This window comes from Lygodium microphyllum, chromosome 27 (assembly GCF_053477565.2).
Source record: "Lygodium microphyllum isolate KBCC chromosome 27, Lygodium_microphyllum_v1.1.10, whole genome shotgun sequence".
Taxonomy (NCBI): Eukaryota; Viridiplantae; Streptophyta; class Polypodiopsida; order Schizaeales; family Lygodiaceae; genus Lygodium; species Lygodium microphyllum.
This window is the reverse complement of record NC_141161.1, coordinates 45452676-45477857: the sequence shown is the minus strand read 5'-3', so window position 1 is coordinate 45477857 and position 25182 is coordinate 45452676. Positions and strand designations below refer to the sequence as shown.

The following is a 25182-nucleotide window of genomic DNA, read 5'->3' as shown; positions in this document are numbered from 1 at the left end:
TTGGAATATAAAGACCCGACAACCTCCATGTATAGTACACGCATATTGTACATATGAACACACCCTTTGCGTGCCCTAAATATAAATACATTTTATTCTTTATGTACCAACATTACTATTGGTACACTCTAATTGACTCGTACTTTCACTCTGCTCACACTCTTCAACCGTCACACTCTTACGCTCACTCCTGCTCGATCTCTATCTCTCTCAGTTGTGCCCCTCTTGTTCCAACAGTCATCACCTATCGCCCAGGACGCCAACAATACCAATCAGATGCTTTATCAAGAAAATCCTACCTGTGGATCCGAAAGCTGTCTTGCGCTCTTTTTCGGTGTTTTATGACCGTGCGGTTATACTCTTCTTCATTGGCAAGATCCCAGTGCTTTTCCTTATTCGCCAGTGGCTGCACCATTTACTACAAGGGGAGTGTGTTGAGGAGATCTTTCTTGGGCCCCGAGGCTTCTATGAGGTGCTGCTAAAATCGGAGCAGTATCAGGTTGAGCTCCTGTCCAAACTGCCATTGTTCTTTGATCGCCGTTTGGTCCATGTTATGCCATGGCGCCCTATGGCAGACTTTCAGCGCCTGCTTCAACGTGAATGCCCGGTGTGGATTGAAGTGGAAAATTGTCCGGCTGTTTATTGGCCATTGTTAAAGGATGCCATGGCCGTAGTGGGAACGATGCTGGTTTCCCCAAGACTAAGGGCCATGAATCGAAACCGTTTGTGTATGTTATGGGACAGTGCCAGGAAAAGGCCTGCGTGGCTTTGCCTTAATTGCTCTGGCATGCATGCCTAAGAAGAGAGAAGAAGCTTTTGATCAACAACGAGAATTACTACTCAAGCCAGAGCACCTCCAGCTACCAGCCATCTCTACTTGTCATCAAGACGACCCTACCTTGATCCAGTTAATCCATGAAACCCTGCCACATGATGATTTGGCCAACAATGTCAAGAGGAAAAATCAAGAGAGGAAAGGAAATGAATTTTATGAGTTTCAAGAAACTAATGGATTGTTATACTATAAGGATCTACTTTACATCCCTCCAAAAAAGCCGAGACTCCAAGTACTCCAACAATGCCATGACACCCCAACAACAGGACACTTTGGAGTTAATAAGACCTTAGAGCTTATTTCAAGAGATATTTGGTAGCCCCAGATGTGGAAAGATATTAAGGAATATATAAAATACAAATATGACTCTATTCTTGTTGTGGTAGATAGATTCACAAAAATGGCACATTTCATCCCTACCACCAAGACCATCACAAACGTAGCTACTGCTAGACTCTTCCTTAGATACATTTTCAAATTACGTGGACTCCCAGATGACATCATCAGCAATCGGAGTCCCTATTCATTTCTAGTTTTTGGAAGAGCCTTTGCAACCTCCTTGGAGTCCAAGTGAAGTTATCCACAGCCAATTATCCACAGACTGATGGTCAAACAAAATGGGTAAATCAAGTCTTGGAACAATATCTTTGCTGCACCATCCACTACCATCAAAATGATTTGTTTGAGCTCTTGCCCTTTGCAAAGTTTGCTTATAATAATAGTATCCAAGCAAACTCCTTTATTTGCGAACTATGGCCAGCATCCAAGGATGCATGTACATCTCTCCAATCAAGTAAAGAACCCTGCCACTCGAGATAAAGCTCAACACCTAGCAAATATTCACCAAGAACTCAAGTAACAAATCCAAAAGGCTCAGAATTAGTACAAGCGCTATGCGGACCAGCATCATCTCGAACATCCAACATACAAAGTCAGTGTTAAGTATGGTTACTTAGGCATAACCTCCAGACAACAAGGCCCTCCACCAAGCTAGACCACCAAATATTTGGGCCCTTCACTATTGTAACCCAGATTAACCTAGTTGTTTACTTGACTCCAACTCCCCATTACCATAAAGATCCACCTAGTCTTCCATGTTTCCTTACTCGAGCCATACCATAGCTTACCACTAAGGGGGAAGAGATCTAATTCCCCACCACCTATCTAGATTGAAGATCATGAATAATTTGAGGTCGAGCACATCTTCGACTTGAGGATCTCCCGAGGTCGATTGGAATACCTTGTTCACTGGAAAGGATATAACATCAATGATCGCACTTGGGCACCTTCGGAATATGTCCAAAGAGCACCTCTCAAAGTTAAAGAATTTCACAAGAGAAATCCAACGAAACTTGGACCAAACCACCAAGCCGCTCCTCATGGAATTCGTCATAGAGAAGGGGGTGATGTCACAAACATGCTATGATCAAGTGTATGGATTAATTCTTGCTCATGCCATATGAATCCACACCCCATGCAGATGCACTCTTAACACGACATCCTCAAGCCAACCATGCGAACCCACCCTTACCATGTCATCATAGAACCTTCTAGAAGATATGTCATGTCATCACCTACATTATCGATGTGTTATCATGGAACATTCTAGAATATGTTTAGGCTGGGTTCAAACAGAGGTGGAAACACGACAAACCATGACCAACCTTTCGCCTCCTTTGTGTGAACAATGAAGCAAGAGGCACAATGTGCTACAATAAGATAAAGAGAGGTTTTTTCTTAGTACCAAGGCTCTTCCGATGGGGAGGGGTTGGTAGAAAGAGGGTAGGTCTGGCAGAAAGAGAAGGGAAGTCTCAACCGTTTGGGAGATGCCACATCAAAAGCATGCCCCTTTGATATATCTCTACCGCCGCTCGTCTGAACCCAACCTTAGCCGCCCTCCAACACCTATAAAAGGAGGGGGTCACCATAGAGCTCCTCAATCTTGCCAATGCCAATCTTGGGAGCTCAAGGAGTCGAGACCTCCAAGTAACTTCGAGTTCCAGTTCTAGTTTTTGTCTAGGCATGGTATCTAGTCTTGTCTTGTCTTCCATTATACTCCTATTGTCTTATCACCTTGTAGCCTGGCGATTGAGTATCGCCAGTTGGTGGAAGACTTTGGACGGCTCTTCGGCACTGAAGAGTAATGGAAAAAAATGAAAGGAGAGACTTGAATTAAGTACGAAACTTTTAAACGTACTGTGGTGTAAATGAACTTTAAAATTAAAAAAAACATAGTTCAAATCGACTTTGAAAAACATAGTGACAAACTTTCAAAATTTTGAACAAAATTTGCAAGACATATCATGTTACAAATAGGAGTATTGATGTGTCATATCCTGGGTACCTATGCTCTCTCGTGGGCTCAATGCATCAAAAGTATTATCTTTATCTAGGTCTCCATTTCTTGCCATCTCTCTCTTGGTTGCCAACCATTCTCCATGGTGCTGTCTAGCTATGCGCGTCTTTTGCGGATGCAATGACAGTGGCAGGAGTCCCAAAGGTACGGGTGGCAATGATAGAGGTCAAGAATATCCCACAGTTCCTAGAGATTGAGGCAGGTGGGTACTCCTTTAGGCAGCAGATCATTGTGACTGGGCAACTAGGGCAGTGCCTGCGCTGCTACGACTTTGGGCATCAGGCAGAAGTTTGTACGCGTTTCAAAGCCAAGGCAGCTCCGCCCACAGGTCCGCAGGTGGACGCTGACGGTTTCACACAGATCCAGAGACGATAGAGAGGGGGACGACAAGGGGGGGCGCAGCCAGCTCCTCAGACCCAGCCTCGTCAGCAGGGTGTTGGCGGGCGTGCGGCCCCCTCTCGGCAAAGCACTCCACAGCCCCCCCCCCCTGTCCGCCCCACTCGACAGGACCGCAACCCCCCACATTCTCCACCTGCGCCACAGACTGCCTCGCCTGAGTGCCCACAGGCCCCTCACCCACCCCTCCCCCCACATCCCATGCCTCCCCTCCCCCCTACTGACCTTGGCCCACAACCCCCCCTTGCCAGGCCCACCCCCCCCCCCCCCACATCCGCCATGCATCTCCAGCCATCCCACCATCCCTCCATCCTCTTCTCCCCCATCACCCCCCCTACCAAGCACCCCCCCTGATCCGCACTAGGTCAGGTGAGTCCCCCCCAGACCCACCTCCCTCCTCCCACACGAGGTGATGAGCCACACACACCTACCTCCTCCACGCACCAGCAGTATTCCCCCTCCCACACAACCACCAGCTCATCCGCCCTTGCCATCCGCCACACTTTCCCGAGACAAGCACAGCTGTTGCCACAAGAGTTCTTCCGCAGTGGCCCATGGTCCTACCTACGAGTTGCAGAGCACGGAGAGTTCCCACTACCTCTAGAGGTGGGGATCTTCGTGGTTCGTAAGTCAAGGAGGGGCAAGGTCCACCTACTAGCACCACTGGATGGACCAAACTACGCCTTTTTTCTTTAGTCATCTTACTCAAAGGAGTCGACGACTACATAGATTGAGGAGAAATTGAAGAGTCAGGTGGCGGATCACATCTCCAAGTGGATGGGTGATGAAGGATTGGCACTGTTTGCACAATAATGGCCAGGTTGCATGATGGACATTAACTGGTGGGCTGGTGCCGAGGTCCCACACTTGAGCATTATCTTTCGAGCCCCTCCACAGTGGAGAGCTCCAAGGGACGTGATCAAGTGGCCCCCGGCACAGGCGGCCCGCTTCTACCAGTGTACAGAGTCGTGATTTTCAGCATGACTGATAGATGCATTGATAGTACCACCTAGAGCATCTATCACCCCTATGGTTCGGCCGAGGGCCACCATGGGGGACTGGAGTTCACCATCCAGACCGGCGGCAAAGCGCACTTGCATGCCTCATAGTCTCTCCTCCTCATCTATAGCATCCACACCGAACAGATGCCTGTTCGGTCAGTCACAGGTTTCCCCATGAGCTTACATCTTGCATCTTGGAATGTGAACAGTCTCCACTACAGTGGGGCACGTGGCTCCAAGAAATTGATTGTTCGGCAGGAGTTGCAGCCTGCCCTTGACGGATGGATCGACATCTTGCTTCTGTAGGAGCATAAGCTCACCCTCGCCCAGGCTCAACGGGTTGGGAAGGTACTTCCGAGCAGCTCGCACACTTACTAGGAGCACGCCATAGGGGCCCATGGCAGGAGTGGAGGCGTATGCACCTCTATTGGCCCGAGGCTCACCACTTGTGTACGAGACCACGAGACGATAGTGGCAAGAAGGGTTCTATGGATCAGACTGGATATTGGGGACTCGTGTATTGGAGTCCTCAATGTCTATGCCCCTACGGAGGTTAGGGCACGCAGCAGGTTCTGGGTGGAGATTGTGGCTGGACTCCCAGAGGTGGACTCCTGGATTGTTGGAGGAGACTTCAACAACCTGGAGGCTTTGGAGGACCAGTAGGGCAGAGGAAGAAACTATCAGGGCATGGCTGGGGAGGAGCAGGAGGCATGGGAGGTCTTTTTGCTTGCAGTCGGAGCACGTGATGCCTGGAAAGACCCTGCCTTCCATAGGAGAGAGAGGTCATTGAACTTCTCCTGGGAATACAAGCGGCTAGGTGGAGCCCTGCTAGAGCGGTTGAACAGGTTTTATGTGGGAGAGTGGGGAGGCTCTCGTGGAGGCCAGATTGAGCAGTTGGCAGGCACCACGTTATCCGGTTCTCCTGACACTTGACCCCCCAGCATCCACCCTAGATACACGATCCTGTTGGATCCCTGACTTGATCTATAGGAGGGAGGAGGTGTCGAGACAGATAGAGCAGATTTGGACCAGAGAGTGGGACAGGAGGGACCGGATAGCAGAGGAGGTTGTAGAGATCCTAGCCGAGTAAAGTAACCATACAGGCCAGACAACAGTGTTGGGAGGAGGAGAGAGCACTCCGGCGGGACCTTGCAGCCACACAGAGATTATTGCAGGAGGCACTAGGGGATTCCACCCTCCACGCACAGGAGGTGCATGCGCGTGCAGCCATTGCTCGCCTAGAGGACAGGCGCTCGAAGTTCTCTTTCCGCACCTCAGCAGCCTTTTGGGCGCAGAAGGGGGACACAATGTGCAAGGAATTCTTCCAGGTGCACCAGCCCTGCACCACGGGAGAGCAGATAGGCAACCTTCGGGATCAGTATGGGAGGACCCGTTCTAGCCGTGATGAGGTGATGGAGATTGCCACCGACTATTACACGCGACTTTTCCAGCAGGAGACAGTCTCAGCTAGAGGACAGAGATGCAAACAGCAGGTATGGGATCACATCCCGTCCCTCGTCACAGAGAAGATAGAACACTCCCTCCTAGCCCCCTTCACAGAGAAGGAACTAGAGGAGGCTTTCCATACACAGGATGGGCAGAAATGCTCGGGGGAGGATGGCCTCTCTAAGGCTTTCTTCACTACCTACTGGGAAGTGGTGAAGGACCCCCTACTGAGGGCTTTCCAGGAGATCTTTACCTCAGGACAGATGCCAGGGAGTCTCTCGGCAGGCCTTATCAGTCTTCTCCCCAAAGGGGGAGACCGGTTGGAGCTCTCCCAATGGAGACCAATCACTTTATTGTCAGTGGCCTATAAGCCACTGGCAAAGATGATTGGTAGGCGATTACGCCCCGTGCTTCCAAATATCATTCATGACACACAGACAGGCTTTGTCCAGGATAGGAGCATCCTAGACAATGTATTTACATTCTTTGAGGCGACAGAGTGGGCTCAGCACAGTGGCCAGAGACTGCAAGTATTACTCTTGGATTTCGAGAAAGCTTATGATAAGGTGGACTAGGATTTCCTACAGGGCACCATGGTGAAGTTGGAATTCCCCCACGCTTGGATTTGCGGGGTCTCCGGCCTGTATAGATCGGCCGCCAGCAAGGTTCTCATAGGCGGAAGGCGAGGGGAGGAGTTTCGGCTGGAGAGATCGGTTCGACAGGGCTGTCCCCTAGCCCCATACCTGTTCCTACTCTTCGCAGAGGCGATATCTCACTTCCTCAGGTCACGTGTGAGCGGATTACGCAGCCTCCAACTTCCAGTGAGAGAGGAGACTGAGTTGTTAGACTCAGAGTACGCAGATGACACAGGCCTCTACATAGAGGACGATGAGGTGATACTGGAGAGAATGAGCTAGCTCTTGACGTGTTCTGTGTTGCAACGGGAGCGAAAATCAACTGGCGAAAGTCGGTTGGTTTCCTCACAGACCCGGACTCCAGCACGGAGTGGGGCGTCCACTTGGGATTTAGATGGGTGAGATGGGTGAGCAGAGGGCAAACCGTCTGATACCTAGGGTTCCAGGTGGGACTCAGCATCACTCCTGCCCAACAGTTTCTTCCTGTCCTTGATTCTATTCAGAGGAAACTGACCTACTGGAGTAGCCTCTCACTAGCTGGTCGAGCCCTGGTGGTTAACCAGGTCCTCCTAGTGACGGCCTGGTACATCGCCTCGTGTTGGTGCTTCTCCTCATCATGCGTAGGGTAGCTTCACCGCCTAGTGCGGAATTTCCTTTGGTCTGGGTCTGATGGCTCCAGGGACTCTAGGGCCAAGTTGGCGTGGGCAACCATCATACGACATCGATCAGAGGGAGAGCTTGGGATCATAGACCCAAAGTATCAAAGTATGGCCCTCTTGGACAAGCTAGTTGTCCGCGGTCTCACACCAGGCGGGCAGACATGGAAGGTCTTACTGCAGGAGGGCCTTCAGGATTGTAAACCGAGGCTTGGCAGTGAGTGGAGGCTGTCCCTGAGATGGATCTTCACGTCAGCCCAAATCACCCCCCCAAGATCACCTTTCCTTCGCAGCCTACTCCGCGTGTGGCAAGGCCTCCGTAAGGCCCTAATCCAGAGCCCCCCAGGTTGCCAGGAGGAAATAGACCGTCAGCCGGTGATCTGGAACCTCCAGGTCAAAGATCGGGAAGGGACACAATTAGGTGAGCGCCCCCACATCCAGTGGGCTGGGTGGGAGGCCGGCCTGGCTCGTTCCATCAGGACATGGCGGGAGGTGTACAGGATGGCGGACGAGGAGGTGCTGCAGCAAGTATCAGGTTGCTTGAGAGGAGTGGAGTTGAGGAGAAGAGAGATAGACGCAACAATACCTCCGGAGTGGCTTGCCCCCCCGATACGAGAGCCGATAGAGCCCGGGGAGATATGGGCAGCTAGGTTCTCTCCAGCAAGCATCCCCCTTCAGGTGGCAGGTAGAGTGGGTGGCGCCCCGCAGGGGACCTTCGCCGTTCAGGAGAGGGAACGTCTGGCCCTTGATAGAGGGCATCAGGATGAGAGGATTGCCACCCTTTCGTAGAGGAGGATTCGGGTGGTGGGTCTTCATGGGAAGACTTGGCGACTGGACCCCTATGTTTTCTGGAAGGAGCTCAAGGAGTGGCGCCTTTGGATCTGGGAGGGCAGACCACTTGATGAGCTGGAGTGGGATCTAGGAGAGTGGCTATGGCCGGCCTCTACAGTCGCCAAAAAGCCACTCAGGTTCCTAGAGTACACTGCCAGGATTGGCAAACATGTACTGATGCAAGAGGATATGGACTGGGCGCCGTCACACAACAGGCACTGGGCGGAGCACAGCATCACGAAGCCCTTCCGACGGACCTTTTGGCGCCGCCTATGGGATAGCTGGAGGCCAAGGAGGATGTCGTATTTTCTATGGCTGGTGGCACATGGAGGCTTAGCGGTGGAAAGCTGGCTTGCCCAGATGCAGAAGGAGAGAGGTTGTAAGCATTGTGTGGAAATCCCAAAGCACTGCCTTTGGTCTTGTAAGGAGGCACAAGTCGTGTGGAGAGGAGCATGCCGTATCCTTCGACGTGTAGCGCCCAGCCTTGGGTGTATCTCATGGGGAGATTTCTGTTGGCAAGCAGTCAGCCAGGGCCATCACCTTTTGTATGAGGCCAAGATGCAGGACATGATATTCATGATCGAGGCAGGGTCATGCACAGTGGTCGGTCTGGAGGCTCTACCCATCCACCAGATACTAGAGTCCACAACAGACCGCTCAGAGGTATGGGAGATAATAGGGAGTCTTACTGAATGGCATATTTGGAAGGCGCGATGCCAGATGGCTTTTGGCAGAGGGAGAATTTCAGCACATGCGACCTTAGCAGAGCTATGGACCTCCATCATCCATTCCCTCCGCGGCCGATGGGATCAGGTGCAGGGCGAGTCCAGGGCTCATTAGGAGCTCCATGGTCACTTCATGCGTACCTGGGGCGGCCAGGGTCTGTTCTTTGTGATGCAGGCAGGCAGCCCCATTTGGCGATATACCCCCCACCCCCCCCTAATGGCTTCTTGCCCCCATCCCCCCTAGACCGCCTTGAGAGGCTTGTATACATGATGTACTGGTGACTTTGCTTCAGCTCCAGCTAGTCTGTTGAGCATGAGCACTCTATTGTAATCAGCTTTTTGAGTAATATAATCAACCACATTTTACTTGAAAAAAAAAAAAAGTTACCCTAACCCTAACCCTAATAGTCTTTTGAGTTTATTAGTCTGTGCTTTGTCCTATGATTGGTTTCATGCTTTTTGCGTTTAGACCATTTCTTCACATAGTATCAAAGCTAGGTACTCTCTGAGAAACCTTGGCCTTTGATTGAAAAGCTCATTCACGAAAGCAAGAACACCAAAAGCATTACATGACTTTGAACACATTCACAACACTGCTCCAATCTCCACAATTAAATATGGACAAAAACGATCAAGAGTGGGCCTCCCAACTTCCTACTTCCCAATCTGACATGGGCAGAGAACCATCAAACTACCATGGAGTCCACAGACCATATCAAAGTTCTGCGGCTGAATATGATATTATCCTTATGCATAGGGCTTAGCAAGAGGTTGTAGCCGTCATGAAGGACAGGCAGGGTTCAGACGGGCATTTTCTACCATAGACCACATCTTCACTCTCCGTTGTCTGATCGACCAGACACGAGTGAAGAAACAGAGATTGTATTGTTACTTTGTGGATTTCCGCAAAGCCTTTGACATGGTTCCGAGAGAGAGGCTACTAAGCGACACTGCCCCGGACGCAAGCCAAAAACTTCCCAAGCCAGGAAAACAAAGGCTCGAGGGAATGCCCGGGGGGTGGCAACCCCGGCTGTGCAGGCCCTCACCAGACGCTCGGGCACCACGTGCTCAAAAGAGGAAAAGGCAGCTAGAAACAAGAGGGAATTTGACGAATTATTTAAAAGCATTCTTGAAACAGCTGTGGCCAAGGACTACACCATTCAGGTCCCGGCCGATATCTTCCCCGCCCAGCCTGACAAGAGCCCACCACCGGCACAACCCCAATCGTCCGATCACCCAAATTCACCCCGCCTCATACAAATAGAATAGACCCTATGTTGTATAAGCTGCTGGCTAAATGCCATCTTGTCATAACGTTTTGTCCTTAAGTGGTTAAAGGGGCAGGCCCCCCAACTGTACAAACCTCCCTTACTACTAATCCATGGCATGTCTTTAACAAGCGCCAATGATATGCATCGCAGCCAACACCATAGGATTTTGATAAAGTAATATCTTTTTGTGTTGCATCTGTTCATTATAATTGATGCATGTGACTTGCATATACTCTCACGAAGTGTCAAGTGGATACAAGACGACACAGGTCTTTGTACGAAAGTGTTCAATGCCCAAGTCACCGCAAGACCACCAACCTCACAAAGAGCCATGACGAAGCCACACCGCCGAAAGCGAAAATCACCCTTGCCGATCGCCCACATCGCATGGCCCAAAGCATGATCATTGGCCACTCTTTCTTTCTGGGTCAAACTCTACACCTGGCACTCACGGCAGCTATTACCTCAATTGTACCAACATCACACGTTACAAAGAGGTTTTGCAAAATCTCCAGTGTATCTCCCAATCTCAACAATTGTTCCTCTAGCAACGAGGCTAGGACACAATCATTGTTATAATATCCAGTTTCGCAGCCTTTGAATCTCGACATTTCCTGATCCAATTGAAAGGCTGATAGCCTCAACATATTGCAATGGTTATACTCATGTTATTCTTTATATTTTTTTTATAAAAAAAAAGTGGGAAAGAAAGGAAAGAAGAAAAAGAAAAAGAAAAAAAAAACATTCATAATCACAGCACGACACCTAGGGGTCCTCAAATTAGGTACGCCCAGCAACCTTGGTCGGCTGGCTCCGTCCCTAGTCCCCTAGCCCTCTACACATCCCCCACAATTGTTCAGGGCACATCAAGGGTAGAACATACCTAGGGAGCTTGTCTCGCCTATGGTTAGACCTGTCACCTTAACCCATTTGCACGATTCCTTTTTACACTCCGTCTTAGTATCATTGCAATCGATCATGGTAAGCACCACACGAATGGCCATGAAAAGTACACTGTACTCGTCGAGCAAACCCAATAACTACCAGCTACTGAAATTTTGGTGTCAATGTGTTCAATTATGCTACATCGTGCTATCACAACGCAAAGGATGTCTCATACACCTTCCTCTGTATTTCTCCTCAACATGGACAACTTTGCTTCATCCACACATAGTTACGAGGAACCAGACCCGCGGTCTTCTAACTACGTAATATCTAAGTATGCACGAGCACTCACATCATATCTGCACCGAAATATATACACATTTTGGGTCCTCAAGTGCAGGACAATGCTCTCAGTTTGACCTGTCTCCCAAACTAATCAAGCTACGTCTTATGCACGATAAGAAGACTAGCACTACCCCCAGGGAGAGACCACATATGAGAGATTTTCAATCGTAGGTACTAAAGACTCCATGAAATGCATCGTCAACTCTTCATCATCACTCAATTCTGACCTCTTGACCATTCCTATCATGCAAGCCCACCCCAAGCTAATCTATCTTGGAACCTAATTCACTTGAGTAACAGTCGGTGTGTCCCAATCATCATGTATCTTGTCATTGACTTCCATCCTCCATAGCTAAACCTTGCTCAAGGATCTGTGTTTCTCAACTTACAGGCCATAACCTCTGCTTTGATTCTAGAGATACAAGAGTTCGAGTTTCAATATTCACTAAATAGTGTATTTGCTACACGAGCACTGTGATTGGTTTTGTGTTTTCTATGTTTAGAGCTTTTCTTCACATGTGTGTGTACACAATGATCAAGATATCTACAAAAAGATTTTGTATGAGTATCATGACGTGCCGAGCACCAGACACCTTGGCATACAATGGACTTTGGCCTTGGTTGCACACTACTTTTGTCAGCCGTACATGAGGACTTTGGTTGAAGGACCCTAAGTTCACTAGTTGTTTCTAACAAACGATTTATCAAAAATTAAAAACTTTGTTGTCCATCTTGCCTTCAAAGAATCTTAAGACCAATGGATAGACCAAGAGGACAAATCAAACTATGGAGGATATATTGCATGCATATGTCTCCCGTAGACAATCATCTTGGGAGCATCACCTTCCTTAGCTTGAGTTTGATTATAACAATGCTAAGCATTGAGCAACTGGCTATAGCCCATTTATGCTGATGTATCATTATGAGCTGAAAGCACCAATTGTTGTCAAGCTCAAGGGGATGAAAATGCAGTGTATGCTCGACTTTCTATATGATATGACGATTGAGAGGGAATGCATGAAAGCGGCCTAAGGTCATGGCATGTCTTATGCTAACCAACATCATACTTCATGAGAGCTCTAGGAGAGCATGTTAGGTTCACCTTAACGTCCCAAAGAACTTTGATTCAATAACTACCAACAAGTGCTATAAATTACCTTCGAGGTATTATGGCCCTTTTCCAAATTACCAAGAAAATAAGTAGCGTATCCTACAAGCTTGACTTACTTTCAAAAATATGAGTTCAACCTGAAGAACGGCTAGGGCAAGATGAATTGATAGCTCCGACTGAGGAAGCCCCGCAGTTCGAGAACACTCGATATGTTCCACTCGAACCCAAATTGGTTCTTAACCATAAGACTAAACAATCCTATTGGACTGTTTATCCCAAGTATTTGGCCAAGTGAAAAACCTACCTAGAGACAAAGGTTACATGGATTCGGTACATTCATTGAAAAGTCATTTCCCCACTTCGTTTCTAAGGATAATGCTATCTCAAGGCCCTAGTCTACACATTCATTGTACAATCACCACTCTTGGACTTTTGACCCGTAGGCCGATGTGTCCATATACCTTTTCATCTTCATTTGCCCATTTTTTGATATTTGAGAATGTAGGGGATCTAGTGAATGATGAGGAAATATGGGGTACCATTTCTATGTTGAGGGTTATCAAAAAGAGGAAGGATTATCAAATTCATTATTTACAAAACATCTTGATTCAGACCTTTTGGAGTCAACTGTGAAGAAAACCATTGTGATGCAATATTTTTTAGGATGCTTTAACAACTGCATTTGTTGCTTGAGAAGCACCATGATATCTAGAAGGAGAACTATTTATTTCATCATCTAAAATTACAACCAAATCCTATTGAAAAGGAGGGCCCTTGATAGTTTCTTCTAGTTCATCTATTTCGAGACTTCAATTGGTCCCAGTAAAGGCATTTCAACTTACATTAATTGTCATACCTGTAATAGTAATAATGATGATGACATTTGAGGTTGTTTTCTACATCTCTAGAAGAACCTAATTCCTCAAAATATTATCAAGAATAATAACTAAGGTGTATCACACACATCCTAGCGAGAAGGATGTAGATAGAAATTTTTATTAGTTGGGGCTACAATTGTCTCACAAAAAAAATTTAATTTCAAAATATGCTTGTCTTCTTCTGGCACCCTATGTATCTCTGGTTGGGTATTGAATTTTTTGTTGCTAGTCTTATAATTGATCCAAGGTCTTCAAATGATTGCATTCTAGGCACCCAATCATGAATATTTTGTGGAGGTCTCGATACAACTTCTCGCTATTACAATTTGGCATTTGCAATATAATCATCCATTTTAATCTTCATTTTCCCATCTTTCAATCTTTGAGGATGTAGGAGATCCTTGAGAATAATGAGAAAATATGGTTCTAACGGAATATTACGGTTCATCATATACAAGACATCTTGATTTGGATCTTTTGGAGTCCACTGCAAAGCAAAACATGGCAATACAATATTCTTTAAAGATGCTTTTACATCTAACCTTTATTGAAAAGCATCATGATAGTCAGAGGCATAATTATTACCTTCAGTGTTGAAACTATAGCATGCTCTTATTCAAACAGAGGGCCATTGATACTTTCTTCAGTGTTTCTGGACTTCCAATTGGTCCCATTGAAAGTTTTTCAGACTGCTAGGACAAATAAAATCAAACATTTGATGTTGTTTCCTATCTATAGCAGAAAGCAATTCCTCAGAAATTGGAGGATCTTGCTATAATGATCCTTTCGTAGCATATGAACTGATAATTGAGGTGTATCACAAACTGCTTGCCAAGAAGAATTTAGATAGATTTTTTTTATTGCGGTTGAGGTTGCAACTCTCTCACCAAATATTTCTAATTCTACAAGATACTTGCCTTATTGTTGGCTATCTATCTTTCATTGAGCATTGGTCTTCAGACGACTCCATTCTAGGCACCCAATCTTGAAGACTCGTGGCAGTCTTCGTATGACTTCTAGTTGTTGATACCTTAGCATCTGTAATATAGTCACATCATCATCTTCATCTTCATTTGGATCTACTTGAGTGGTTGTACAGCAATCCATTATCATACAATATATTGTGAGAGTGTTTTTAAAACTAAACTTCTTGGTAGAGAAGTTGATACAAAAGAGTTGTTCAGCAGGGTTTTCCTTTTTCAATTTTATCCTCAATCCTTTCAAACCATCTACCTTGCAACAAAGCCTTTTAAATTCAAACAAGGGTTCCTTTGTGAATTACATGTTCTTCAACTAGGTCAGATTCAAGTCTCTCTTTCTTACCCCCATTCAACACAGATCTTCTATGCTGTGGCCAAGGAAGACTTTCCAGTTCACTCATGGAAAGTAGTATTTTTTACTCCCCTTCCTCAATGTGTCCAGAACCCACATGCCCATGCAAAGAAAGTTATGTTTTTTTCCTTCTTCTTCCTAATTTTTCTTCATGGGTATTCAATCAGTTAGATCTAGATCTACTTATGTTGCTCACTGCAGCTACCTTTATATGATTACTGCAGTGCAGGTGATCACTTATATGGATGTTTACCACTTCCCCCCCCCCCCCCCCCCCCCTTTTTTTTTAATTTGAGAAGAGACCCTTGCTGGAAATTCTTTTCTGATTGTACATTTATGTGACAATGAACAGCAATTTCACACAGAAAAAAAGTGTGGCATGTGCAAGATATTGATCAGGATCAATGTCCCTTTTCTCAATGGTTTTAATATAGGCTATGTCCACAATGAACATGGACCTCTTTGTGAATTGATAGAATAAAAACCCATTCATTTTACCCAAAAAAGGTGTCTATAATTGTGCATGCATGCACTAATTTTGAATCATTGTTATTAAAGTGGGATAAGGATTGAAGGAAGTAATCTGGAAATGCTTTCAACCAACTCTTGAAGACCAAAATCTTCTCTTTGCTTGACTATTTCATTCAGTACCCTAATGAGATCTTCAAAACATAGTGTCATGTAACTTTCTCCACTTCATTTCAGCACTCCTGATCTAGTGGGACCCAAGAAACAATACTTCGAAGTTCTATTCAATTACAAAGACTAGATAGCTTGCTTCAATAACCCTCCAGCTTACTGCATTACATTGTATAGTCAGAGGTTGGGACATCCTGATGATTAAAGAATTGATGAGTCTGCAGTCCATAAGAAGATTGAAGGAATTGAGGATTAAGAAGAATAAGGCAAGTGGAGAACACAAGAAATGTAGAGGAGCAAACATGTGGCCATGCTATCTGGAGGAAAGATGGATCCAGGAAGTAGTGCAGTTGACAGTTGGGATTGGGTAAGCAAGTTGAACATTTATGTAAACTAAGAAGATTCTGTAATCATTTTGTAATGTGCTCTTCTGGTAGCATATCACCTAAACAACCATGCTTATAATTTCAAAGCACACTTACTTGTATGGGCAAGGCTATTCCAGTCAAAAGACTTTTGACTTGCAAAATAATTCTTGGATCACCTCCCCATTTGAAGTCTAAATCGAATATAATTAGTCCTTTTTGGGATGTTTGAAACCTGATGCCTGGGAAAAGGCACTGCTTTTAGAAGCTCAAATCGTAAAAACTACCAGCTTTTAGAAATTAAATGGTGTGATTAAAACAATTTAAAAAGACTTCCCTGCATGATATTTAAAAGCTCACACAAGCAATAAGCATACTATCCTTGAGAGAAGACCTTCAATATGAGGTGCTGTATGTCCCAAGAAAAGCTTTGAGAATCCCATTTTGAAAGTAGGTGGGCTGTAAATTGCCAGCATAGGTTCAGCAGTCATTTTGATTAGATCTGAAGCTGCCTACAATATACACACCCAAAAGACCAATGTTCAGAATCCTGAAAACTAGAACGAGCTTATGCAAGCATTTCAGACTCCAATTGACTGAAAATACACAAGCGTACCATGGCGAATGATAGCCAAGCCTTATCAAGCTGGAAATTTAGCCATCTCACCTGCAATTTTATCAATACAAAATCTTAGTTTTCAACTAAGTATTCTGGAATTCCTGTGTGATTAAATGTCAGATCCAGTGCCTGATTTTCCACTATTCTTCAGGTTATTAGCAAAAAAACTTCCATGTTATCATCATCCATTGGCCTATTCTACAACAAGGCAGCCAATCAAAATATAAGAAAATCAGAGCTTCCAAAAAGGAAAAAGACAAGAAAAGAAGAAAAAGATGTTGGGTATTTGACTCACGCCTCACTTACGCCTACGCTCATATGGGAGTGTCGGTGATCAGTAGGACACTGGGGCACTTTCTACTCTTGGTAGGAGAGGTTTTTTCCCCCAGACTTATAGTCTTATTGTCGTATGTGCTTATGTGCTTATGTTACACACTTATGGGCACTTAGTGTGTGTCGGGTGTGAACACCCCCTACAACCCTAAGGTTTAAGGGTTGTACTTTGTACTTTCTAGTGACACTCTTTCAGTCTATTGGATTGGGTGTCATGCTTCACTCTGTCTCTCTCACTCTCACACTGTCTACTGCACTCTTAGCTGCACCTCGATCCTTCCATCTCACATTTGGTATCAGAGCATTGGCTCTGTTCAGCTCAGCTGAGTCTTGTGCTCAAGTCCAATTCTACTCCCTGTTGCCACAGCCCCAAGACCACCACATATGCGCCCCATCCTGCAGCAGCTCCATCTGCGTCCTGTACTACAGCAGCTTGACCAGTGCCCCCTGTCCTGCAGCACTTCGTCCTGCACCTACCTGGCCTTGTCTCGGCAGCACCACTTGCCAGACTGAACGCCCGCCAAACTCGCTGCCTTTGGCCATGCCTGCTCGTCACCTGAGAACTGCCCGTCTGTCGTCAGAGAGCCGCTCGCCTGCTGAGCGCTGCCCACCCGTCTGTCTGAAGCGCCGTCCTGTTCGTCAGCTCCAAACGGCCGCCCGACTGCCCCGTCAGACTGCGACCTGTCGTTTCACCGTCTGCCCAGTCCACGTCAGCCACGCTACCCGCCCGACTGCTCCAAAGGCCAGCGACTAGACTATTGTCCGCCCTGACCACGTCAAGTATTTTTTTAACCAAAAAAAAATTATCACTTTATTCCAGAATAAATTTCTGGCAGAGGAGGTTCATACGCTGCAGGCACCGCAAACAGGATACAAGTGTGGGCTAAATTTGATGCAAATTTCTGGACTTGTTCATCAGAAATTTTGGGGCTTTTATGTATTTTGAGGACAGTTCCATATGAACTGCTGTTACAGTCACAGAAAGACTGTTTTGAACAAATTTTTGGCAAAATATTTTGGGGATTTTGATATTACAATGTTGCTGAACACTGTTTGCACCTTGGGAAGCGTGCATTAAAGACAGTTTTTGACAGAATACGCCCCTGCACATTAATTGCAGAAGTGTGCTTGCTGCAATTTCTGGAAATTTGTAGATTTCCAGTCCTTACTACTTTGACATTGCTCATTTGTCTTTGGAAATTTGTCAATTTGTCATCATGGCAAATCAGGGAGGTGATGTATTTACGTATGTATCCAAGGAAGACAGATTGGACGGAAACAATTATTCGCTATGGTCATTCATTATGAAAAATGTATTAGTGACCAAGAATTTATGGGATTATGTCAGTGGAGAGGAAACTCGACCGGGAGTTGTAGCTCCCGTTACTCCTCCTCCTCAAGGAACACGTGGACAACAGGGACCTCAGCCCGCTCCACCTCAGCCGCTTCCTCCAAGAACTGCAGCTCAAAAAGCTTGGGATACACGTGATGCACAGGCCTTGTCGCTGATTGCTCTGGCAGTTCAGCGGTCCATCATACCTCATATCCGTTCGGCATCTTCTTCACGAGATGCATGGTTGACTTTGGAGCATATGTTTGCAGGAAAGAATGAGACTCGGATCTCTTTCTTGAAGAAAGAGTTGGAAAATCTGAAGATGCATGAGGGTGATTCTATGCAGGATCACTTAAATAAGATTCAAGACTTGAGGGAGCAGCTCATGAATGTAGATGAGTACTTTTCGGATGCACAGTTGATATCCACCACCTTGAATTCCTTACCTCCTTCGTACTTGTCTTTTCATACTGCATTGAACCTCACCATGAGGATTACCGAGCACCCACTCACTTTTATTCAGTTGGTTAGTTTGCTTCTAGAGGAGGAGCAAACAAGGAAAAATTGTGGTGTGGATGCTATAGTCTCTGAGCAGGCTTTTGTGGCAAGACAGAAAGGCAAAAACAACAAGGTGAAAAATGCTCCACAGAGTTCTGGCACTTCGGGCACATCACGGAATCAGACACAAGGGGGGACGCAAGCTAAAAAGGGAAAATGTCATTATTGTAAGAAGCCAGGCCACTATATCACTGAGTGCAGGAAGCGCATTGCCAAAGAGAAGAAAAAGGAGTCAAGAATGTCTGTTTCTACTACTCCTTCCACTGCTAGTGAGTCCGCATCCTTTGTTGTGGACAGGGACTATTGTTTTTACACTTGCAGTTATGACATCTCTTGGGCCGATAGAGCACTTAGCTCTACAGAGGATGCTGACACTTGGTTCTTTGACAGTGGTGCTTCTAGACATATTACATCTCGCAGAGATCTGTTTGCTTCAGTTAGTGCACCTCCCGTTGGGAAATCTGTACAGTGTGCCAATAATGCATCATACCCTGTTCGTGGTATTGGGGAGATTCAGCTCACAGCCATTGATGGCTCTATTCTCCGCCTGCAGGATGCTTTGTTTGTGCCTGGGATCAAGAAGAATTTGCTTTCTATTTCTTCTTTGGCACGTTGTGGTTTGCAAATCACATTTAATGATGACCGTTGCATGGTTAGAGATAAAGAACGCATGACTTTGGTCTTGACAGGATCTTTGTGTCATGGTTTATATGAGCAGGATGCTCTTTCAGTAGATCAGTCGGCATACTTGACATCCACTCTTACTCCTGCTATGATACAGGCGGAGTTATGGCATGCTCGTTTGGGGCATGTAAACTTTGGTAGCTTGATGCTTTTGCAGCGTACTCAGAAGCTAGATGGCTTACCTCTCTTGGAGAGACCTCCTGAGCACTTATGCGAGGGATGCATTTTGGGGAAAATGCATCGTTTCCCATTTCCCCGTGATGTTGCTTTCAGAGCAACAACCAGATTGCAGTTGGTGCATTCAGATGTTTGTGGGCCTATGCAAACAATGTCATTGGGCGGTTGTTATTATTTTGTGACATTCATTGATGACTTTATACGATTTTGTCTACTGTTTGAAAAAGAAGTCAGAAGTGTATGATGCATTTTTGGCTTTCAGTGCACTTGTTGAAAATCAATCTGGATGCAAAATTAAGACTCTCCATTCGGACCGAGGGGGGGAATACATATCCTCTATGCTGAATTCTTTTTTGAAGCAGAAAGGCATAGTCCATCAGTACACTACTGCCTATACTCCACAGCAGAATGGGGTAGCAGAGAGGAAGAATCGGTCACTCATGGAGATGGCCAGATGTATGCTGAAGGCAAAGAATGTTAAAAATGCTTTTTTGAATGGTGAATTGCTTGAAGAAGTGTATATGGAGCAGCCTGAAGGCTATGTTCATCCTGATTTTTTGACATATGTGTGTAAGCTAAAAAAGGCTTTATATGGGCTGAAATAGGCATTGAGAGCATGGAATTGTCGGATAAGCAGTTATTTACAGTAGCATGGATAGCTCATGCATGTCACAGTCTATTCACAAAGAAGACAGATCATGGTTATGTTTTTCAGGTGGTTTATGTAGATGATCTTGTCATCACTGGAGATGATGATTAAGGGATTGCTGAAATTAAATCATTGCTACAGGCTGAATTTAAAGTTAAAGATCTTGGAGAACTGAAGTATTTTTTTGGGGATTGAAGTTATACTTGCACCACAGGGTATATGCCTGTTGCAAAAATAGTAGGCTCATGATATATTACAGAAGTATGGCATGATAGTGTAAAGCTATGGAGACACCCTTGGATCAATATGTCAAGCTAGCAATTGATGTTGGAACTAAAATAGAGAATGTAACTATATATAGACAGATGGTGGGTAGCTTGATCTACCTTACTATCACTCGTCCTTACTTGAGTTATGTTGTGGGGCTGATTAATCAATTCATGCAGAAGCCTCATAAGCCAAATCTAGATGTAGTCCCAGGAGGATTATGCGATATGTGAAGAGTACTGCAGATTATGGGATGTTTTATGAGTATGGGAAATCCATTGACTTGACAGGTTACCATGATGTTGATCGGGCTAGTTGTGTTAGCAGGGATGTTTTTTTTGGTGAAAAATCAGAATTATCCTTGGCTGGTTTGGACACATATCAGGCTGCCCGTGATGTTTTTGAAGGGCTGCTGCCCATTACTTTTGGTGATTCAGCTGGAGCTTCAGAAAATGAACCTAATGTTCAGCCAGCTGCTCCTATGGAAAGTGCAGAAATTCAGCCATTGGCTGATCGGAATATTCAGCATAATGCTGAAACTGAAATTCAGCAAGAGCTTGCACACAGTCAGGAAGCTAGACAGTTACCTGGATGGTATTTGCAGACTATGCAAGATAGTCCTTTGGATGCACCCATGGCTGGTCGTACTAAAAGGCAAACTCGTTTGCATGATTCAGCACATACCATGGAGTTTGTTATGGCAGCAAGTACTTTTGATAATGAAGAGCCTGAATGTTTTGAGGATGCACAACACAGTGTGCATTGGATGGCAGCAATGCAAGCTGAATTAGATTCTATTACTAAGAATCAAACTTGGGATTTGATGTCCTTGCCATTTGGGAAGAAAGCCATTGGAACGAAATGGGTCTACAAACTGAAAAGGAAAGCAAATGGATCCATTGATAAATACAAGGCACGGCTTGTAGCTAAAGGCTACGCACAGAAAAAGGGCATTGACTATGAGGAGACATTTGCTCCTACTTCCCGTATGACGACCATCAGGTCTATGATTGCTTTGGCTGCACATTATGGTTGGACAGTGCATCAGCTAGATATCAAGACTGCATTTTTACATGGGGAACTTCAGGAGGAAGTTTATATACAGCAGCCCATTGGTTTTGCAGTTGAAGGCTCAGAACATTTGGTATACAAGCTCAAAAAGGCACTATATGGTTTGAAACAAGCTCCTAGAGCTTGGTATGCAAAAATAGATGCTTTCTTGCTTGGTCAAGGGTTTCTAAACAGCTCATCTGAGTCTACTCTTTACGTATGTAAAGAAGGGGGATCTATGCTGATTATATGTCTTTATGTTGATGACCTTTTGCTCACTGGAACACATGCTGATCAGATTTCAGCATTCAAACAAAATTTGCAGCAAACTTTTGACATGTCTGACTTGGGAGTTTTGCATTACTACTTGGGTATCCAGTTCATACATGATGCTCCAGGTATCCAGGATTGCAAGCCAGTTTGTACCCCCATGGAACCTGGACTGAAACTGTCATTACATGATGACAGTGATTTGTTTGATATACATACATATGCTCCTGCAGTTGGATGTCTTATATACCTATGCAACACTAGGCCGGACATACAATTTGCACTTTCAGCTTTGAGCAGGTATATGCATCAGCCACGTATGTCACATTGGCAAGCTGTCAAGCGTGTTTTTCGTTACTTGCGGGGTCCTTGATCTCTTGGGTTGCTTTATGCCAAGGGGGGACCACTGCAGTTACATGCTTACAGTGATTCTGATTGGGCTGGTGATTATGATACACATCACTTCACTAGTGGCAATTGTTTCTTTCTTGGCTCTTCTTGCATTTCTTGGCTTAGCAAGAAACAATCCACTGTTGCCAAATCGTCAAGCTGAATACAAGGCAGCTTTCACTACCACAGTTGAATGCGTATGGCTTAGACGCTTGCTAGCTGATCTAGATGTATCTGTTACAGAGCCTACTCTTTTATTCACTGACAATTAGAGTGCCATTGCAGTGGCACGGAACCCAGTGTTTCATGCCCGCACGAAACACATTGAGATCCATTATCACTTTGTCCGAGAGAGGCTACCTGCAGGTGATATCAGCCTTGTCTATTGTCCTACCACCAATAATGTGGCAGACATCTTCACCAAAGCTCTTCCTCGTGACAAATTTGAAGCATTTCGCGATGCTTTAAATTTGATATCCTTTGGTGGCGGATGATCCTTGTACTCTTGATCACTCTTCACTCCAGGGGGGTTTGTTGGGTATTTGACTCACGCCTCACTTACGCCTACGCTCATATGGGAGTGTCAGTGATCAGTAGGACAATGGGGCACTTTTTACTCTCGGTAGGAGAGGTTTTTTCCCCCAGACTTAGAGTCTTATTGTCGTATGTGCTTATGTGCTTATGTTACACACTTATGGGCACTTAGTGTGTGTCGGGTGTGAACACCCCCTACAACCCTAAGGTTTAAGGGTTGTACTTTGTACTTTCTAGTGACACTCTTTCAGTCTATTGGATTGGGTGTCGTGCTTCACTCTGTCTCTCTCACTCTCACACTGTCTACTGCACTCTTAGCTGCACCTCGATCCTTCTATCTCACAAAAGAACCTTACATTGACTCGTACTACTGGGCTTGCTATGGACTGATGGGCAATACAGTTGAGAATAGAGAGCCTACTTTTAGACATACACAAGGATCTTCCACATGACAGGTGGAGGCATGTTATTCAGAGCAGCTTGATTCCATCAAGAGGGAATCCTGCATTGGAATTGGTGTCATGTCCTCCTAAGTGCATGCCATCAGTGCATTTGAATTTCAATTTCCAGCCTAGTCAATGCATTTGAGTTTCAGTCTCAGCCTTGGTCAATCATTCTTTAGCTGTGTCCATACCTACCAGGCTGAGTGCGGCAACATTTATTGCAGGTCAAGCAGATTGACTATTTTGGCAGCAGATCGGCTAGTTTCATCATCCTTCAATTATTTATAGCTGTCCACCATCAGCCTTCCCAGTCAATATGTTATCACCAGCACTCTCTCTCTCTCATCCTGCTGTACACTCCGTCTACCCATTCTGGCACCCTCACTAACACACACCAGCTGCATCTAGGGGCTGATCAGGCCAGCCTTTTCATTTGCAGATCAGTTCAATCCCATTCCTTCGTTCTCTGAATTCTTTCTTGTCTCTCTCTTCCATTCTCTATCTGTTTTTGTGATTCTCTTTCATTGCACACTCTCACATGGTATGATCGCCAAATGAGAGGAACCAGAGCTGCCTCAAAGAGGAGACAACACTGAAATGCTAAATTTCTGATCAAATTTGCTGCGTTTACAGCACCTACAATTAGGGCAAAATCAAATTTGCCTTCTTTGTGACACTTTCAACAGTTCCAGCTGTGATGAAGGTCCTACAGCTTGCTGCCCCAAAATGCAGCCCTTGTAACAGTATTTTTCACTTTCCAAAGTGTCCCAACATCAAGACGCAGCAGTTCCTTGTGTGTGTGTGTGTGTGTGTGTGTGTGTGTGTGTGTGTGTGTGTGTTGTTCGAAGTATTATTGAAGGAGCAAGAATCGTGGAGTCTTAGTGGACCAGAAACATCATCTAGTACTACACCTACAGTGAGCCCTTGGTCTGGGAGACTAAGGAGTAGCCCCACATTTTCAGGTGTATCTATAAGTATTGCAGGCAAAGACAAAGGAAAGAAGAAAGTGCTGGATGGTAATGATGCATCTACTAGTCATTTGGGATTTGATGGAGATTCTAGTGGTTCAGAGAGTTTGAATGATGAGCTTGGTGTTCCTTCAGTCAAGACACCAGGTGTACAGAGAGCTCATTGTAATGTAAAGGCTCCATTGAGTGATCCAGCAATCAGTGATTTTAAAATTTTCAAGTTTATGGTCAAGTGTGATACGATGGGTCCTATCCCAAACCACATAGCGGTTAGTCAAGTATGCCCATTGCTCAGATGCTCGGTCAAAGTGTTCTAATTGTGAGTGAAACTCAAGGAGAGGACCTTGCATCAACTCGACTATGGTGGAGGTGTTCCTAGCTTTACATGAATGGACAACCTCGCATGGAACAAGGGGGGGATTAGGCTATGGTTCCAACCCCTACACAAGGTCCCATAGGTGCTGAGAGTCAAGACATGTCTCATCAAATTCAACCAAGTGGTGTAACTAGACCCGTTAAAACCAGTCTTGCCAAAGAAAGCATACTTGGCTAAATAAAAAGATGAACCATGACCTGTCGAATAAGAATAAGGGTAGGAGGGAGGGGGATAAGTAGAAGAGATGATGGGTAGGCAAAAATAGGTTGAGTGTCCATATGGTGCCGATGGTGGAGACATAGAAACACGAATGTTTCCATAAGGTGACGGTGGAGGTCAAGGTACTAGAGCACCAAAGCCCTATCCAAATATCAATTGGGGTATAGCAAAGTGACCAGTAGGTCCACTAGGTAACGCCTGGGAGGCAAACTGTGATACCACCTAATCGACATCTGGATAAGCAAGGATAGGGAGGCCATGTTAGTGCAACCCAAAGGTGCATAGGATGGAGGCTAAGCCTTGCCCAAAGGTGCAAAAGCACCACTTGAAACTAGAGATACAGAAGTCCTAAAGGTTATGCCTATGTTTGACGGCCCCTGGTGTGGTGTATGCAAAAACCTTGTGGTGTGATCGATATGCACAAGTGAAAGGTGTGAAGGGTTATGGTGATGCAATAGAAGAAGTGGGTGGGATGGATGGTTTTGTAAATGGTGATGTTACATTGAATTGGTTTTGATTAGGTGAATGAAATTGAAATGAAGATGAAGATGATGAATGCACAGAAGATAATCTACCAAACTTATTCCAACTATGAAAAGAAGGAA

General features: G+C 45.4%; 1 protein-coding gene across 3 annotated transcripts in view; it reads right to left on the bottom strand.

The window, feature by feature from the left end:
• LOC148012273 (calcium-dependent lipid-binding protein-like) overlaps positions 1-25182 on the bottom strand; it is an 84001-nt gene that overhangs the window by 35229 nt on the left and 23590 nt on the right. For all 3 annotated transcript variants that reach the window (XM_087669336.1, XM_087669337.1, XM_087669335.1), the window contains 3 exons: positions 16324-16374; positions 16102-16219; positions 15825-15949 (listed from right to left, as the gene is read on the bottom strand). In XM_087669336.1, the coding sequence (XP_087525462.1) occupies positions 15825-15949; positions 16102-16219; positions 16324-16374 (294 nt within the window). The remainder of the gene's footprint in view (positions 1-15824; positions 15950-16101; positions 16220-16323; positions 16375-25182) is intronic.